This window comes from Ixodes scapularis, unplaced genomic scaffold (assembly GCF_016920785.2).
Source record: "Ixodes scapularis isolate PalLabHiFi unplaced genomic scaffold, ASM1692078v2 PGA_scaffold10__122_contigs__length_95168666, whole genome shotgun sequence".
NCBI lineage: Eukaryota > Metazoa > Arthropoda > Arachnida > Ixodida > Ixodidae > Ixodes > Ixodes scapularis.
In genome coordinates, this window is record NW_024609836.1 from 94,679,094 (window position 1) to 94,692,947 (window position 13,854).

The 13,854-nt window shown below is 46.6% G+C and overlaps 1 protein-coding gene across 2 annotated transcripts in view; it reads right to left on the minus strand.

Moving 5' to 3' along the window:
- Positions 1 to 13,854, minus strand: part of LOC8043682 (synaptosomal-associated protein 25) — a 272,225-nt gene that overhangs the window by 57,827 nt on the left and 200,544 nt on the right. Inside the window, exons 3-4 of one of the 2 annotated variants that reach the window (XM_040217394.2) lie at positions 11,070 to 11,111; positions 2,495 to 2,543 (exon numbers count right to left, since the gene is read on the minus strand). In XM_040217394.2, the coding sequence (XP_040073328.1) occupies positions 2,495 to 2,543; positions 11,070 to 11,111 (91 nt within the window). Of the gene's footprint in view, positions 1 to 1,443; positions 1,493 to 2,494; positions 2,544 to 11,069; positions 11,112 to 13,854 lie in introns of both variants that reach the window. The other variant, XM_040217395.3, reaches the window with a different exon arrangement.

Below are 13,854 nucleotides of genomic sequence, written 5' to 3' on the forward strand. Positions count from 1 at the left end.
AACGACAACAACAAAATCTTAGTATTAATGTGCGACATAAGAACGTTCAGGATTTCAAAGGCACTACACATCAATTCGAGAAACGCACCGAGCTTCCCTCATTAATTCAACTTTTTAAGAACACACAAATGAACGAGAACACTAAAACGTGCATCGAACGAGTTTCATATCTAATGATGCCAAACTCGTAAAAAAAGAAAAAAAAAAGGTCCGATAAAATGTAAAGCCACCTCTCTCTATACCATTAATAAACTGAAAGGCCGACGAGTCTTAAAAGACGCCGAAAATAAAATACAAAATATCAAAGATGAATAACCGCTTCGCTACAAACGCAGTACTATTCCTGACTGCTCCGGAATGTCCTTTTTCTAACAACCGCGCGATCGTTTTCTGCCTAAATTTAAAACGAAAATTCAAACGAGAATGCTACGCACGACATCGCGAATGTCGTTAGAATATTTTTTCTTTTTAACTGCAGTTCACTATTATTGAATAGCGAGATTTCACTTTTCTTTTGTTCTTTAGGTCTTCACTGTTGATCGCCTTTAGGCAAAACTTGTTCGTTCACGGAGTAGCGTTTAGCGTGTCATCTTGTACAACGTGCCCTCCCCAAAAAATTTACAAGTTCATTTGTTTCGTCTTTTTTTTTTGCCGCAAAATAATTCTGGAGGGAACTTTGGCACTGGGCATTCGAACCACGGATGTTGCGGTGACTGGTGTATGACCCCGGCGTAACCGGAGGTCGAGAAACTCGCAGATACCGAAGTGAAACGCCACGCAGATGGAGACGCTCGAAGCACACGAGCAGTAGTGCGCCTAAATTTCGAAGTAATCTTTTGTTTGTTCGCTTTCTCGTCAAGCTTTTTAAACCACTAACGACAGATTTGAAACTTTGGCATATTATCGTAAGCACTGCCACGAGCGAATACTGGCCGATTTCGAGCCTCTGGCAAAGAGAAGCTCGTCTTCCAAGTGCGAAACACGTGGTCCGCGGTTCCACGATACGGCTTCTTCAAACAGGACCATTCCATAAATGTTACGTCGCGTTACAAAACAACGCCACGGTGGTGCCTACGTTCGGGCTCTAATAAATGCGTAGCATTTCTAAGGTTTTCGTGTCGGTGGACGTAACCTCGATGGCGCGCCACCGTGCTGTCGTTCCAAGTGCACTTTAAATGCGTAGCGTTTACAGGTCCTCTGTGGTGCCACGCAATAGTGTAACCTCTCGCGTCATAACGACTGGTTCCTATATACGAAAAAAAAAGCCGTCGAAATGAGAATTTTTCAGCGGCCCTCCTACGGTGCCCGCAAACGGAAGAGCGCGAAGATTCCCCTATAAATGTGATGCATTTAAGACGCTCGCTGGGAAATGAACCGAGAGAGGAAACCAATTGTTTCCTTTTCGTTGCCTCCCGAACGTTCGCAGCAGCCCGTTTTTCTTACCCCCTTGGTGATCTAGTGCCACGATGGTTTTGACGCCAGCATCTTGCGCCTATTTTTTTTTTCGGCGCGAAGTCCGGCAACCAGGGAACGGTGAGGAGGAGGAGGGTGAGACGGGCAGTGGTGGCGAGGGGTTGCCATTCATGAACGGTGCCGACGGTGGTGGTGGCGGTGGCAAAAAAGGTGGCAGCACGGGCACAGGCGACGGTGAACGGTGGACAAGTGTGCGATTGAGTGCGCCCCCCCAAAGCAGGCAAGGCCATCCGAGGGAGAAACATGAAAGCAAAAGCAAAAAAGAAAAGAAAAAAGAAATAAAACAAGTAAATTAGATGAACCAAGATTTGTGTACGGCGAAAATGGTTAAACAAAAAGAAACTCCAGCAGCAAGTAAAAGAATAAACGAAAACAACAAAAAAAGGAACTACGCGCTTCTTCCAAAACCTGCTAATTAACCTTGCAGATGACAGATTAACGATATCCCGAATGAAGCAAAAATGAGGTAATAATATAAGAAGGTAATAATGGGGGCCCTAATGAAACTACTGCAGACCATTGAGAAAATAGAGGTTGCGCTCTAAGAATTACACATAGAGGTCAAAATCTCGGAGCACAAATGTACCGGGAGCCGATTTTCTCTTCAGTCCATTTTCGGTCTTCGCGCATGCGCACCACTTTCCGCGTATTTTAATGCCGTTTAGACTTTTGGGAACCCACCAATCACGAGCTACTCATAATATCGAACAAGGTCGATCCCTGTACACAGCAGGTTTTCGAGAGTAGCGCGCTCCGCTCCAAAAAGAGCCGAACGAGAATATAAACCAAAAACGGGACCTTAGAAAAACAAAACACATACCCGCAATACCCAAATGACAACAACCGTGCAAATGACAGTGCACACACAGTCAACGCCGCAAAAACAAAATCGTCAAGCAGCGAGCCGCGCCAGGTGCTAGCCAGCGAGCCCGCTACACGAGCCAATCACAAGCACAGAATCAATGACGTCACTCTCGTACCACGTGACGTAACAACATCTGCGTTTGCCACGCAGCCTTACCTCCTTGCTCGTCCAGAGCCACTAAAGTTCGAATCCCGGCTTCCTTGCTCTAAAGAAACAACGGGAAATCGGAAGACAACGAGACACTTAACACCACGGTATATCCTAAACACAGCGTCACAGTCGCAGACAACACCAGACAGAACACACGATGAAGGTCCTTATCGGTAAGGCTGTCTGCACCGACACAAGGAATAACCGTCGCACAAGCATATTTTGTTTACGTCAGCGCAGAGAGGAAGACGAGCAGGGCTGTCGCGGTGTATCCTGGTCTACTTTGACTACGGGTACCTCTAGGCAGTAAAATAAACAATTAATAAATATAGAATGCGACTAAACAAGACCCGCATCGGGCATCACAAGTCACAACCAATGATCTTAGAGACTCGTTCGTAACATACCAGAAGGAGCCAATCAAAAGAAACGAAAATGGCTACCACTAGCGGACAACAAGCACTCTGTCCTTCTCAGGCACTCCGCGACTGTCTGACCTTGTATAGAGACGCTCATAAACTAGATATATTTTCGGACTGCCTCCCTAGCTCGTATCCCCCCAAAAAATATATTTGCGCGTGGACATTCACGACAATGCCAAAAGGACCCAGATCGAAGCGCTCTACACTTCAAAGAACCATTTCTAAAATAAAAATGCACTTCCTTCCAGACGATTTCAGGCGCCAACAAACAACCTTAGCCAAAAAAAAAAAAAAAACTGAAAGCGTCAGCAACAACAAGAATAACTCTAAAAAAATTCACACGGCACACTGCACCACAATGCGCTCACATCACAAGTTGGCGAACCATCAATCCTTAAACAGCCAAACTCAATATATCATCCCATCATTCGGTCCACCCGCTTCCCTCTACACAAACACACAAGGACACAAACATAAAAACAAACACACAAGCCCAGCCACCCCCCGAGAAGAATTTCTGCTAACCTTACACGTGAAGAACGCCGGTTACAAGCAAGAAAAAAAGTTGCGTAGGAGTTGAAAGTAGCTACGAAAAGACGTTATATTCATGAACTGCCCAAGCCGACAGGATTTTTTCATTCACTGACACCATTCAACGAAAACAGCCATCGAGGAACTGAGGCCATCTGAAGAAAAAGGAAGAAAAAAGAAACTGCGACCATTACTCACTTTATTGCCGCGCGAAAAAGGTTGTCGCTGGAAAGTTAGAGCCTACGACTGCAATGTACGATATTTAGCCTCTACAATTTTAATTTTACTTTTCTCCGTAAACCCGCGAAAAAAAGGAGCCTTCACAAAACCAACATAGCGCTGAGTACATTCACTAAGCTTGGAGGGATTCTTTAGTAAAACATAAACGAAAGCGGCTTAGGGGAACAAAACACCTGATAGAAAACTCGCAAAAAACGCAAAAAAAGAGAGAAAAGAATGGTGTTAAAAAAGAAACGGAAGGCGGAAACGGTTGACTTTTACAACGACTGCGAGATGGCAGTCGTCGTTCGCAAGATATCACAAACATGGAGTACACTCTGAACAAAAAAAACAAAAAAACACGTCGTTTTTAGTCTATATCGACTAAACGACAAATAAGACGGATTGGAGACTTCCTGTCAAGTCGGCTGACAGATGTGTCATGTTCTTATCGCTACAAGCCTAGAACGAAAAGTGCTCACAATCGACCAGAGGGAGTGCAGAGTCCGAATAAACGCAAAAAAACAGCCCCAAACAAACTCAGAACCGCTCAGTGTAATAAAAATAAAAAGAAGAAAACGAGACCCACCATTCAAGATAATAATAAAAATAAATGGGTTGGACAACGAAGTAAAAAAAAGAAAAAGAAAAAGAAGCAGCCCTCACGCTATTGTTTCTGCGACACCCAAACAGTCTCTTTTCACAGATGATGGTGTAGACGTTTCGCACCATCGCATGTTGGGTTTTCGCGGACAGCACACATGAAATAGGGTTTCGAAGTTGCGTGATGGCAGTCTCGTATCAGTCTTTCGCCTCTGACGTGATTCGGGCCAGTCGATCTCAGGGTCAATGCGAGCTTCTGACTGTTCGTTTGCGAGCATGGCGGGCTCTTCGGCAGACGATTAAGAGCGCGAATCCTACGCAAAGACAAGGAAATACGCGGGGCGCCAGGAACCGGAAATTAAAGACGAATAAAAAGGAGACACGCCAAACAGCAGAGTTAAAAAAAAAGCGCCACAAAAATGAAGATAAATAAAAAAGACCAACATTTCGAAGAACAGTAAAGCCGCTCCAGGAAACAGGAAGAAAAAGAATGAAAACTACAATTTTCTCAGCGTTGCTGTCGCCCGCAAAAACAAACAAAACAGGAAAAAAAAAAGACAGGACAAGAGCGAGGGAGGAAACGGAAGCGGACAATCTCCAAAATGGCGGCGCCAGTTTCGTATGTATGCGACTTATTTTGTTTGCTCTCCTCGAAGCAGACAAAGGTCGGGGTAATGGGGCGATCATTTAAACAGAAACAAAGAAATCAAACAAGGACAGAAACGTTTAGACAAACTGCCGACGCGAAAAAAAAAAAAGGGTGGGGGGGAACACGAAATAAATAGAAACAGACAAAACAGCGACACGACGAATAAAACGCGCCATGCGTAAACGTTAGTCCCCCTCTAGATTTTTGTAGCACGCAATAAATAAATAAAAAAATTGCGTAAAAGAATGAATGACCACCAGATCAAAAATAAGAAAGAAAATCTCAAGGTCCTGCCACCATCTGGATTAAAAAAAAAAAGCGACGGAAATGCAATTGGAAATGAAAGAGAAACCCCATATTAAAAGTAATGGAACCCGAATTCTAGCGAAAACCATTCCAGATACGCCAGTCCTGGGAATATATACCGTACTGCAAAATCGAGCGAGTCATTTATTAAGGTCTCTACAGACGTCATTTTCCTTTCTCTACGTACGTCTATGGAGCGCTCCATTTGCGAAGATTACTCCTGCAGCTAAGACGGGGATGCGAATGGTCTAGGCTAAACAGAGAGACCCTCCGCAGTTACGTAACTTTAATGCGATAGCATACGTAAAACAATTAAAACTAAACGTAAAAAAAAAAAATCTTTATGCGATTGTTGCAAATACAACTTTCCACCGCGAAGAAAAATAAAAACCGACTTTCGAAACTAAGACTTCTTGAGAAAAGCATGATTCAAGGTCACCCTCCCGAACTTTAGGGTCCCGACGTCGAAGTAGAACTTCACTGCCACTAATCAGTTCAATTGCCTTCGCCAATCTGTTCATTAGAAAACCATCGAACAAAAACACACCCCATTCACAATGTGACTATTTCTTTTTTCAGGGGTACCAACATATAAATAGACGAACTTATAAAAAAATGACCTTAAGACGACGCGCCCCGCAAAAAGTAAAATACAGCAAGCTAATCGGGCGACACCGGTCATTATACATTCCTTTCCCCGCGCACAAGATAGAACAAAGCGCACAGTCCCGAAAGTTAAAAAGTGCTACCTATAATAAAGAATATAACAGGAACGTAGAACTACTGTAGGGTACAGTCAAGTATATTAGAGTAGGGTACATCAGAGTACACGAAACTATACTAGCCTCTTAGCCATTTTATATTTTTGACAATTTTCAACCCTAAGCTGTTTTTTTTTTCTCATTTGTATTGCACGTGCAGATTGGGCCGAACGTGTCTCCAGCACTAATCGCCATTAAAAAAAAAACAATAAAAAAACGTGTAAAATAAAAAATAAACACGTGCTACCATCTCTCGTCAGTACCGCAAACTAAGCTTTGAACGAGCCTTGGCCGTCCAAAACAGCCAAGGGGCGAGGGAAGGTGCGCGGACGAGCTACACTCGTAATAAGCGGCTTGGGGACGCACATAGCCTCCTATATAGTACTGACAAAGCCCGGCAGATCGCCACGAGAAGCGGCCGCCGAAATGGAAAAGGTGGAGCGGCAGACAACGGGCGAGAGGAGAGCCACGTGACTGGCGCCCCGCTGCGGCGAGACGCCGAAACACATTTCTCCCGAGCGAACAAGTGTGTTTTGAGTCCTCGCCGCGCTGCAAGAGCTGTGCGCTGACGTCCAGATTCCCCGAGAATTGCTCTGTGCTATACCAGATCCTCGGGCTCCAAATCTGCGACCGGGCACTCGATCTATGGCTCCGTCGTCCAACTGCCAGGCTTTGTGAGTATTGAGGAAGGACGGCTCTAGGTGGCCGAGCTAGGCTCGTCCAAAACGGCTAAGGGGCTAGCGAATAGAGCAGAAAGTAGAGTACACTAGAGCCAATTCACCCTCCTCTCTAACTGGAAGCTGAAGTTGCGAGCTGTACGAAACCAATCTGGTGTTTCCAAAGAGCTACATTATTTAAGTCCCCTCAGACACAGGACGGGTGTCAGGTGACTCGCGTAACATACGAAGTGCGGCAGAAAAGCACTGAGACTGGCAACACAGTGAGCGAACCGACAATGCTGCCGGATTACCTTTCCCAGGGCAGATAGGTTAACCCCTCTGTAGACTCAGTATAACTTTGAACTTGCTACAGTTGGCACACGATTGTTGAGAGCGTCTCAAGTAAAGTAGTTGTGTTTGTGAGGTGCGTTACGAAAATGGACCGGCAAAATTTTGAGCAGCGTTGTGCCATCAAATTGAAAATCAAATCAATGCTCATTTGTTCGTTTTTTTGACAGTCAGGGGATCTTCCACAAAGAATATGTGCCTCCAGGACAAACTGCCAATCAAACGTTTTATCGGGTAGTACTTGAGATACTCAGGAAGATGGTGGCACTTGTGCGACCAGGCATTGCACACACTTGGATGCTGCATCAATTAACATTTGGCAGAAGAAGACATTCCTGTCTTCTTCTGCCCCCCTTCCCCCCCCCCCCTCCCCCCCTTTCCTAATCAGCAAAGCAAGCAAATTGTTGTGCGTATGTTTATACGGCCGGAAGTTAGTCTGCGTCAGTGGGCGTCTGGTGTCTCAGTTGTAGATGAGCAATTTAGCCAGTGCGGTACAACCGCTAACCTGGGGTCTTTAACGTGCACCACGCAGCAGTGATGCACGACTGCACGCCGGTACGATACTCATCCAGGTCGAAACGGGCAGGGGTGGGGATGGAACCCAGGATTCCTGGGTTCTACAGCGCGAGCTTTCGCACGTGCTCCGAGCTGGTGTGCGCTAGAGCACTCGGCCACCGATCTCCCTTCCCAATCCGACGAATCAGAGTCCTTGTGACTTCTTTTAAGTTCACCGGCTCAAAGCGCACTATAGTTAGTCACAGGTTAAGAAAAGCTTTCGAGGGAAAGGAGGGCTGGGGAGGAGGAAGCAAGCGGAATACTGGAGAGAGGACGAAACCTTTTCTCCTCTCCAGCATTCCGTCTGCTTCCTCCTCCCCAGCCTTTCTTTCTCTCGAAAACTTTTCTTAGCCTGTAACTGACTATAGACAGGGCCCCATTTTGGTGCTTTGGTAACGTCCTGAAGAGCGTAATCGACGAGCTGAAAGGCATTCCAGCAGAAGCCTTTCAGCACTGCTACGAATAATGGAAACAGCGCCTCCGTCGGTGCGTAGTTGTACGAGGGAACTACTTTGAAGGGGACAACCTTCATTTGTAAAAATATTAAAATTCACGATAAAAAGAAAATGAGTCTCTACTCTTCTGCCACACCTCGTATTAGCGGCACGCGATCGGTACAGGCGACACAGCAAACGCAAAGATATGCACCACCCGGCCGTTTTCCCTCAAATCGTCTCTAGTCGTCGATATTTCTAGGAACTTATGGGAAGCCTCTTCCCTCGAAATACACACACAAAAAAAGAAAACTTTTTTTACTGTCTAACATCTAAGTTGAAAACTTTTAGACTCACCACATAATCATGTCGTCGTTCAAAGTGATCACTAACACAAACGTGACTACACCAGAGAACATATAAATGTAAAGAATGCCGATACAGGGATCATTCGGGGATATTAGGGAGCTAAAGTGGCAATATAGTGGCCTCGGGGGATAGCCGCGACGGACGCATAGCTCTGACAGCACTGAGACGGCTTAGCAGTCCCCAAAGAGGATATATATTGCCTCGTTCTGATTCCACCCGACGACCTTTTCTCTCGACACGCGAATAAGGGACCGAGTCGACTTATCCGTCCTCGCGTAAACGTGACCTTTACGTCAAACGCCGCGTCCGCCTTTTTTTTTTTTCGACCAAGGATTCAAAACATCTCTACGATGTAAACAATCACCGTTACGAGAATTAATCGGGGACTCTCTCACGTCATTCAAACGTAATGATGTTTTTGCGAATGAAATCCTGTCGGCTTTTCTTGAGGGCGAACAACAAAAACCTCTCCATCTGGGTAACTTGAAGATTTCACGTAAACTATAGGGCCACAAAGCGAACCACACTCACGGCCGATTCACACACTCGAAACCGCTTACGGAGAGAGAACCCACTGGTGCCATCTACCGAGTGGCCCCGGAACAATATCCGACCTGCGCATATATTTTCTAAATTTTTGTACGCATTATTGTTTTCTTTTAAGGGCTCGAGATAATTTTAACGAAGTTATAAGCGGGCCATTTTCTCATACACGGCGCGTGGATTTCATCTCGCAAATACCGCAAACAACCGTCTTCGGTACAGCTATACGGAGATCAGAACTGTTCTGAGGACGCCCGATGGGTGGCGCCAGTGGATCGGGTCGGGTGATCGCGCTCTCTAGTAGCAATGACAAGCGGTTACAACGCACCCGGGTACACTGAAACGCTAATCTGTGAGCCGGACTTCAGAGTACCGGCACCCCGCTCGCCGAGGTTTCTCGTCGGCGCCGCCATCTTGGTGCCTTAGTGCAGAGCGGGCCCAAAAGACTCTCTTCAAAAGTTCGTCAAGCAAGACTGGCGGTCGCCTTGGCATGGACACGACGCGCGTGATTGGATCCGAGTCTTCGCCGAACGCTGACGTCACGCTCGTTTTCAATACACGCGTTGGGGCTTGGGCCGGGTGGTACGACATATCTGAGAATTAAAACAGCGCGCAGGAGGACGGGAACCAGATGAAGAGAGACACAGCGCTGAACAGCGCTGCGTCTGTCTCTCTTTTCATCTGGTTCCCTTCGTCGTTTGCACTGTTTTAATTCTCAAATACTTACGTTTAATACATGCTCACAGTATGTGAACAAGCAATGTGGGACAGACGATGAGCGGACTTTTGGAAAGGGTCTCGTTGACGATCTTTACTATTCGAAAATGCGGCTTCCTGAGCATTACGACACGGTGTCAAAATACGCTCGGGCAATATCGTTTTTTTTTTTCTTCTTGATTTTATCGTGGATTGTTTTTAACGTTTTTGGAGAACGGGAAAGCGTTTCCTGCAATTTTAGAGAAAGCTTCGGATAAAGGGGCAACACTGATGTCTAAGCACCAACATATGGCTCAAGTGCCGGTACACCGAAGCGTGGTTCGTTCGCCGGTTTTAACCGCGGAATGAATATCCCTTCGATACTGACGAGACTGGTTATAACGAAGTCAACGGGAATCGGAAATGACTCGGATATATCCGCTATCTCGTTATACTCGACTTTGGTTATAACGAAGTGCAAAAGAGAATGGGAAATCGTAATCGCTTCGCTGCAGCCGCTATTTCGTAATAACCGGTCTCAACAGTACGTACACCCATGAGCGATATGAAGATGAAGAGCCCTCTTCTTGTTTTTGACGCTCCTGCAAGTTTTAGAAAGAGCTCTGTTCCAGAAGAGGGCTAGAACGCAAAGTTTAAACCCCAAGCAACGAACCAGTTGAGACGTTGAGGGTTAATATAGCTTTAGGGAGCCGTAAAACAGGCAAGGAACCAGGTAAGGTGTTCACCTTCATAATGCCGGCGGGTGTACAAGCAGGCAAACACGTACATACACATACAAACACTCGACATCTTATCCCATATACGACGAGCCACGTATACGAATAAAATATACTATATTAAGACACTTTCGGTTTAGTCTAATATACGACACCGTTTGAAGGTTTAGGCTGGCGGGGCGGTGGCAGCCGTGCTCGTTAAACCGCGGGGGATCACGTTCTCTCCGTGTGCGGTATACCGCCCAGAGGGCGGGGTCAGGCAATGAAAGGCGAGCGATTGATGGAGCAGACGAGCGCTTCCACCGCCGACAACTTGGCGGTGAACAGAGCATAGGTGAACAACCCGAAAAATCACCTGTACCCGTCTAACAAACACTCACACACAAACACAAAGACGAGTCTAGAACAAACATGCGCAATTGCTAAGTTCCCCGACCCACCCAAAAACTTTGCGCACGCAAAGGAAACAGCGTCATCGCCATGCGCCAATTCAAACGTGGTTTGGGCTTGGCGTATATGCCCAGTGGCGACGAGGCTATTTCTTTCCTAATGGAAACCTTTTGGGTACGCAACACCAAAACCCTCTATTATCGCCATTTCTTCTTTTGGGCAAGCACAAAAAGACAAGTGGTGTTTATATCTCACTAATCTTCAAAAGTATCCTTTGATAAACATAGAAAAGAAATACAATTTAGATGCAAAGACACGCGCACACAGACAAGAACAAAAAAAAACAGGAACGCACTCACCTCGTCACATAATGATATCATATTCCGGGTTCGCTCCAGTGACTGCAAGATAAAAAGAGAGCAGGAAAACAATCAGTGACCCGCACGTAACGTAACACACGTAGCAAGCATGTATACAACACAACCAGCATAGTAGGCATCTGTGCTTCGCCTAATCGATTTCTCGAAATATCGTCGAGGCCAGCCCAGCTTCCACGCGGCTGCAGCCCCGGGATGCTGCGAGAGAGCTCAAGTTCTCATTGGGCGTCATCCGCACGCGCTCTCGTACGAAGGTGACGCCAAACGAAGCCACGCGCTCGTGCAAGCAGCTCCGACAGCGTCGAAGCACAGCGAAAGGTATACGCAAGCCTCGGACACGTCGCACAACATACCAACAACTGCACAACACGTGGTAAACACGCATCAAACCTCCGCAATACTCCGAATGAAACGCAAGTGAATATCTTGAAAACATCGCGATTCGTAATTTATTTTCCAGCGAATTCGAGGCAAAGAAAAAAAGAAGTCGAAACGGGGCCGCAGAATCTACTTTGGAATTGATCGCAATACAGCCTGGATAGAAAACTATAAAGAGGAGGCTTCTACCTCTTATCATGGAGGACCAACGAGTTTGAGTATCCACCTTAGAGCGGTAAACCGCAACCCAAGGCCTGCAGCGGAAATGGCACCCCCCCTTTCCCTCCCCCCCTTTCCGGTTGCCGCCATCTTGCCCGTCTCAAGAAACGGGCAAGGTGGCGGGAACAGGGGGGCGCCATTTTTGGCTGCCGGTTTACCGCTCCAAGTTCACTCGAGCTCGTAGTCGAGGACATAAAAAGACTTTCGCGCCCGTTTTGCCTGTTTGTCGATGAACACGTATGCGACTAACACGAAAGCATACGAAACGCTGCCGTTCCTTTGCGTAGTCAAACTAACCGAGGCCACATGGAACTCGGCCCTACACGGATATTTTCGCGGATGAAAAAGGCTGGAACTTTTTTTCCAGAATGACTAGGCAAGGTCCTTCTGGCCTCCTCATCGTCTGCGCTCGGCGTAATAATAAACACGAATCTTATAGATGTACGGAGAAGCGTTCCTTCTCGATCATGCACGCGGCAGTATTATCTCGCAAAGATCAGACCTCCGTGAGCCACAAATTTTTAACCGCGAAACTTAATTATTATAAGGACCAAAATAAGTTCAGTTTATCTGAGCGTAATGAACACGGATCTATGTAGCCTAGTTTAAAAAAGAAAGAAGATATTCGAACGACACTACATGAACCAATGCTTTATTTAAAGTTGAATAGAGATGTATGAAATGCAAGACAATCCACGCTCGAGCTCTAGCAACTGCAGACTCCTCGACTTCTTAACCTCGGAATTTCACGGCTTCGTGGTAATAGTAACCACCTTATTCGGGAAGCACAAAAGGAAAGGAAAAAAGCTCCTCGTTCATTCCCATCACCGGAGATTGAACGATAATAAGAAAATGTTTCGCTTTACTCTCATTTATAAAGCACAAAGCTCGCGAACTATCTGTTCCCCCGGCATTTAAGCCATGCACGCACCACACGTTCGAATCACCTCCGACAGGGGGCCCCGCGGTTGTAGACGCCGCACCAACGCCAGACGCTCCCGCAAGCGCGCGTTCCCCCAACATCGCCAGACATCCGGTCAAAGTCGACCTCCATTAACGGACTAATCAGCGCACCGAATCGCACTAATTGCCGCGGGCTGACGCAAAAGTGGGACGCCCACGCCCGCGACCTTCACGCCAAAAACACGGCGACCCCAGACTGCAATAGGATACATCACAGCTACGTCACAGGCTGCGTCACAACCGTGTCACAAGAGGTCAGAGTGACGTCACCACCGTGACGTTCGACGTAAGATAAGCTGTGGCTGCGCATCGCGCGGCAGCGTTGACCGGAATGTCGAAATGCTCTCCGAACACGAAGCGTGTCCGCCGTAATGTGATTGCTTTCGATTTCGAGCGTTGCCCAGGGACTCGCATATGGCTTTTTTTTTTTTTTTTTTTTTCCTCTTCCACGGACATGTTTCGGTCACGAATGACAATGGGTGCAGGTAACATTCGCGGATCACGGTAATATTCTATGCTGGTTAGGAGCTCGATGCTATGGCGGAAAGTCGTGGAGGGAGGTCGCCGAGCGGCCATGCAGGTATCACGAAAATGCGTAGTTTGAGGCGCGTCGGATCGGGGAACTTGACTCCTACCACGGGGGCATGCAATATATTATATACGAACAACGCTGAATACTGCTGTACATTAAAAACCAGCTAAAGAAATGATAAAGAGCAAGCAGATGGTTTTTGAAACCCCCCCAATAGAGCCTTCTGAAACAAACAAACAGAAGTCTCGATCAGGTTAGACGGTCAAAAGCCTCGGTCAGGTAGACTACTCGTAACTGAATTCTACCGAAAAAGGAGTGGCAGAAGTGAGAGTTATCGTTCTGGAAAACAACCCTAATAACAGCACCCTCGAAATGAAGACAAAAGTCCTTTACGTTCCATTCCTTTTTGTGTTTTGAAAACGAAGGGAAAACCAGCAGAAACACTGCGAACACGCGCTCTTGTCCACACGCACGCACGCACGCACGCACACACACACACACACACACACACACACACATATATATATATATATTTTTTTTTTTCGGTAGAGCATGGCGTAAATGTTTGCCCTCCAGACGACGCGTGCACGATATGTCATTTACGACGAAAATGAAGGCTTGGAGTACGAGTGCTTAGCCTTAGCGAGCGCGTAACCGAACCGCGCGACGATCAAA